The 6,149-nt window shown below is 30.6% G+C and overlaps 1 protein-coding gene across 1 annotated transcript; it reads right to left on the reverse strand.

Annotated features, from left to right (window-relative positions):
• Nucleotides 1–324: 324 nt before the first annotated feature.
• On the reverse strand, nucleotides 325–3,971 carry LOC108222011 (probable Histone-lysine N-methyltransferase ATXR5). The gene is made up of 6 exons (XM_064086267.1): nucleotides 3,665–3,971; nucleotides 3,330–3,404; nucleotides 1,207–1,436; nucleotides 979–1,079; nucleotides 691–903; nucleotides 325–484 (listed from the first exon to the last, which is right to left on the reverse strand). Exons 1-6 carry the CDS (start codon nucleotides 3,969–3,971, stop codon nucleotides 325–327), a joined length of 1,086 nt encoding a protein of 361 aa, XP_063942337.1.
• Between the last annotated feature and the right edge of the window lie 2,178 nt (nucleotides 3,972–6,149).

Consider the following 6,149-nt stretch of genomic DNA (forward strand, 5'->3'; position numbering starts at 1 on the left):
CTTTTTCCACTTTCTTACTCTGTCACACATAACCGTTAAAAAATTTAACATACCAAAGTTACAACTAGTCAATGAACAAATATATAGGCACAAAAAAGATAGTTAAGAAGTTTGAAGAGCATGATTGTAGTTGAGTTGTAGATGGACTCTAATACAAATATATTTCATTACAAATATATTTCATCATTATATCTCTTGGTAGTTATGCTAGTGATTAAACGTTACTAGGTACTAGCTACATACCATAAACTAAAAGGATCTAGCAGAGAAAAAAGTACATGTATGAGTATATTAAAAAATTGATGATTGCACATGGAATGCCTCTTAAATAAAATGATCCGTTGGATATGCGTTCTCTTGTCCATTATAATTGTAATAAAGTCTTTCACCCTCTGTAATATGCCGAATTGCCACCAGAAAGACACGACATTCTCCATGAACACTATACCTCACAGATTTGAGGTTCTTCTTCTTGTTACCCTCCCTGCTTTAAGGATGTACCAATTAATACTTGATATGTATTAGATCATTATTCATATAGTAGAAAAACATGTCGATTATGTGTTAAAAATCAATTTTAATGTTCAACTAATAATACAATAGAGTAAAAATTAAAACCACCCAAGTGCATGTCTAAGTTGACAGGAGCATATATAATAAATTCTAAAGAAAACAAAATACAGTACTTACTTTGATCGATTATTGATGCCGCTGATGAAGCGAGCTATATTTGCACGCTTATCTGGGCAAATAAGAAGACTCCTTGATGCATCTTTGTTTACAAGAAGGGTCATTAAGCTATCACATTCATCTTCCTCCCTATTTTTCACATAATCTACATCACCAACATACTCGGTGATAAAGGTCATTGGCTTGATCGGACCATCAGCTTGAACAACGAACCTAGAGAAGAAACATAATGTTTATTCAGTATGCATAATAATAGCTTGCCAGTAACCTGTCAAAAAATATTTATACCCTTCATGTGCATCGTAGACAACTTTAAGTGGGGGACATTTCCCTCTTTTGTGCATCTCTTTACATTTCGCCACTGTCCGAAGATTTTCTTTCGACAAAACCTAACCACGCCAGAAATGTCATAAAATTAAAATACATTCATCAAGGGGATATATTTTTAAAAAGAACTTAAACATAGAATATTAAATTTATTATTAATTCAAGAGTGGGAATTTAAATGTTTTTCACCTGCATGTTGTCGGTTTCAAACTTAGACTGATTGGCATGTCTAGGGGCCATGCTCTGCGGGTATGTCAGTTCGTTACTGAATTCCAATTTTTTTTCTTTCAAAGCAGAATGTAGAGTTTCCATTTGCATCTTCCTACGCTCTGGATTGTTTGACGGAATGTATGGGAGTAGTTTTGTCCATTTATTTTGTGCCTTCCGCCAACAATTTCGTTTTCTCGGTCTTCTAGCAACTAAAACGTTATAGTAACAATATATGTATTAGATAACTATTCAATTAATTTATGATGACACTAATGTCAAGGGTAGACATGAAACAATTTCTAAACAAGGGAAGAACGAAATTACACATTAGTTATTGGCACTAGATTAAACCTATTGGATCTGAAAGCTAATTAATTATATGTTTAAGCAATGACCAATATGTAATAATAAATAAGAGATTAATTTTGGCATGTCATTTATATATGACAGGAATGGTTAAAATAGTGGAGATACACCGGAGTTCTTCTAAAGTTCTGTCCAATAACAAATCTTGGAATTAATAATATTTGGAACAAGAAATACAAGGTGAAGACTAAATTTTTTTAAGCATGTCTCAGGCAATCAGACAACGTAGAAAAAAGAACAATTTATAATGCAGTACTAGCAAAACCAATAGAAAGTATAAAGGATTCTACCGAAATGAGGGTTTTATAAGTAGTTATTTCAATTTGTCCTTAACCCAACCTGCCAAAATTACTTGAAGCAGTAGAAAATTTTTAATTACTTCTGACCAATATTATTTTTTCAAGAAGCTAGGCCTACGTGTCAATGTAAATTTAAGTTGTACAACCAGAATAGATACTATCAAAAGAGCCTACCACATGAAAGATTTGAGTACCAATACAGGATTGTAAATAGACAGAAAAACCCTCTTTAAACCTTTACCATCTTTTGAAATTTGTGAGTTCTTTTTCATATGATATTTCCACCACCTAACACTAGCTAAGGTCTTTGCAGAGGCGAGGATAGAAATCTTGGGAAATCCTTTTCAAGAAAATAGTGTGGGAAATTCACCAACCATATGCCTATGGGGAGGTCCCAAAAAGGGTACTGTTATATATTAATTTCTGTGATACACATGTAGCCCCTTTTATTCAAAAAAAACAATATGTTCAGAGATTATCATCTTTATGCCAAATATGACCTATAAATATTTAATCCATTTGACATATCTTTGCCAAATCCTAATTTTGTAAAAATTGTGTGAAGTTTATAAAAACATAATATGTACATTAAGGGACGGGCAATTTTTACATGATAGAATAGTAAGTTATACTCTAAACATTGGAACTATAATGCTATCTACATAATAATATAAATGATCAAGGTTTCAAATCATTCCATCCCATTTTAGTTGTCCTTTCTCGAAATCAGTTTTACAAAAATTCTTTAAGGTACATTCATCCCTTTGGCAATATATATTTATGAATTCCTTAAGATGTTACTTGCTTTTTTTCCTTCTCATTTTTATGTTGTTCACATTCATAAGGAATGAATACAATAAAATGGAGATGAATAAAAATATTTATGATATTTATGTTTCTTAATACACATCGAATTTTCAAAAGTGATTAGTACTAAAATGAGACTCCTATCTTTTTCTCTATGTACTATAATACACTCTGCTCAATTGGGGGAATCCAACAAGATGTTACTAATGCATAATGCTAAGTGTGAGAAATACCACAATTACATGGTTGTATAAATTCATGATAAGAGATTTATGTACAAAATCATATCCTTAGTAAAAATGTAGTTTTCATAACTACTCAAAATAATACATTTGGATTGTATAATTTTATAAACTTTGAAAGAAAATATAGTTCTTTACAAAATAGGTGTTGTATGATGGAAACTATATGAAAAATGCTGTAAACATCAATATAATCTGGTATATGATGGCAATGAGAGACTAACACATACAGGCAAATAATCACAGATCCCATGGAGTACACTCTGATACACATAATTGAACACGACAGCCTAATCAACAAATTTAATAGTTATGATATTAACACCAATTAACAAAATACATGTACAGATAATAATGGTGATGGATTAATAGAATTGAACAGATTTACCTTCAGGTGAAATATACTTCATTGAAGAGTCAGTGATCCCAAAAAATTTGTTCCTTACCTGGCTGTGTGTGTATTCTGCAAAATAATATAAACAAAAATGATCACATTCATCAACACCAGGATTCATTGTAAAATTTTCTTACAGACACAAACATGAGTATATGTCAACACCCTCCTACCCATGAATTATAATTTAATCAATTGACCACCTTAAACCATATATAACATATATGCATATATCTTACCCATATATTTCATTTTGTTCAGCAAATTATATAGAATAACACAAACAAGGCATATATACATATTACATATATAGTGAAATTGACACATACTTTTTGGGGTAGTGGAGTGCTGATCACTGCAAGCGTCACAAAACCAGGATCCTTCCGGAACTCGAAGAACAACAGGTCTCAAACACATCACATGAAACCCATCATCGCAGCCATCACATAGCAAAATTTCCTCCTCTTTATCCCCAGACCGGCATAACTTACACCTAACATCACTGTAATCATCACGTGGCACCACAACTCGTTTCGCCCTCTTATAAATATCAGTTATTCCCCTCTCCTTCCTTTTACCTTGGACTCGAGAGAAGTGGTTGGGAGGGGAAGGTGTTGGTGTGTTCAATACTGACATTGTTGGGAATTTTGAATTTGAGCTTGTTTTGTTTCAAGAAGACTTGTGTAGGGATGGTACAAGTGAGGAATGGGCGTATATAACGGCATTGGGGGAGTGACTTTATGCATGCTTGTATATTGCTAGGAAGTTTCAAAATTCTCAAAAATATATTATTATCATACTATTAAAAAATTGTATAGTTTTTATTTTATGGCTTATCCTTTTTTCTAAAAAATCTAATATCTTATAAATATTTTAAATCATTAAATTACTTAAAATTTATTAAATCTCTCATATTACTAAATAATCATGTCATTTGACTCCAATTGATTTATTTATTTTTGATTTATATTCTATAAAAGAGATCAAAAAAATTTTAAAAACAAACTCCACAAAAAATTAAATTAAAAACTAACGGTTGTTTTGTAACATCTTTATCCTCTTTCTTATTTTGTCACACATAACGGTTCAAAAATTCAAAATACAAAAGTAACATCTTGTCAAGAAATTTAAATTTATCCCACAATCCTTTACTAGTTGACAAATTCTTTATTTTGTCCCCACTCAATACATACTAATTGTCCAGTATCAAAAATTCAACATAAAAACTAAGAAAGTGAAAATTATATCGAGGCAAAGACGATGATAAAAAACTTTGAAGACCATGTTTGTGGTTGATGTGTAGATGGACTCGAATATAAAAAAAATTCCATGAGTGCTCTTGGTGCTAGCTAGTTAAGGAGATCTTTTTCCTTTAAATTAGAAAATGGATATTCTCACCCAAGAATGGTGTCTACTATATTTATGATTTACCTTGTATTCTCGGTTTCACATGTAGCATGCCATTGGATAACTAAATATTTAAATTTGAGTAAATGTCTTTTTTTTTAAACTAATTTGAGTGAATGTCTTAATTTAAGATGAAATGCACCTAATTTCAGATAAATTTTGAAAGATACTCGCTCATAATTGACATATGAACGTTATCATATGCTATATTTTTTCAATATGTTTTTATACATATTTATTTATTTTTGATTTATATTCTATAAAAGAGATCAAAAAAATTTTAAAAACAAACTCCCCATAAAATTAAATTAAAAACTAACGGTTGTTTTGTAACGTCTTTATCCTCTCTCTTATATTGTCACACATAACGGTTCAAAAATTCAAAATACAAAAGTAACATCTTGTAAAAAAATTTGAATTTATCCCACAATCCTTCACTAGCTAGCTAGTTGACAAATTCTTTATTTTGTCCCCACTCAATACATATTAATTGCCCGTTTCAAAATTAAACATAAAAACTAATAAAGGGAAAATTATATCCCGGCAAATATGATGATAAAAAAGTTTGAAGACCATGCTTGTGATTGAGGTAAATATTAGAGTTTGAAGACTCTAATATAAAAAAGATTCATGAGTGCTCTTGGTGCTGGTTAAGAAGATCTTTTTCTTTTAAATTAAAAAATTGGAGTATCTTGTATTCTCAGTTTCACGTGTAGTATCCCACCGGGTTAGCTAAATATTTAAATTTGAGTAAAAGTAATAATTAGCCATTTAAACCTCAAAGCTTTCCCGCACTTTAAACACCCATAACAATTTATGGATTTTAAAAATATAATCATAAAAATATATGAATAAAAAGTTATTGTGAAATTGCAGAATGTGCTATAAAACGTATTTTTTAATAAATCCTTGTAAAATTGAATTTTCCAACAGAAATCATTATTTTTTTTACTTCTACAAAGCGGTAGAGTTTGGCATTGTTGATGCAAACATGGGTAAAAGCTATTTGCCGAAAAGGTGTACAACAGGAATTCCAAAAATAAGTTTTTCTGAATACCATATTTAGTGAAAAGCTGTTTTTAGGAAAGGGGATTCCTCCCATACTTTTGCAAAAAACCGCTTTTCAGCTTTTACCAGAAGCTGTCATAGATTTCACGATCGAAAATCATCAAAAACATTATTTTTTTATATTATAACTGAAAGTGTGAAAATATTAAAAAAAAAGGTTATCAAACAGCTATCTAATTTCCATAACAAAGCTTTTTTTTACCTGCATAACAAGAAATGGAAGGGTATCATGGGGTATGAAACAAACCGTTAATACGGTTATAATTTAATATTGACTCACTTTTAGGAAATGGAACGGTATGTATGAAACTTAAAAGAAAACAGTACCACCAAAAGTCG

This window comes from Daucus carota, chromosome 1, assembly GCF_001625215.2.
Source record: "Daucus carota subsp. sativus chromosome 1, DH1 v3.0, whole genome shotgun sequence".
In the NCBI taxonomy this organism is placed as follows: Eukaryota; Viridiplantae; Streptophyta; class Magnoliopsida; order Apiales; family Apiaceae; genus Daucus; species Daucus carota.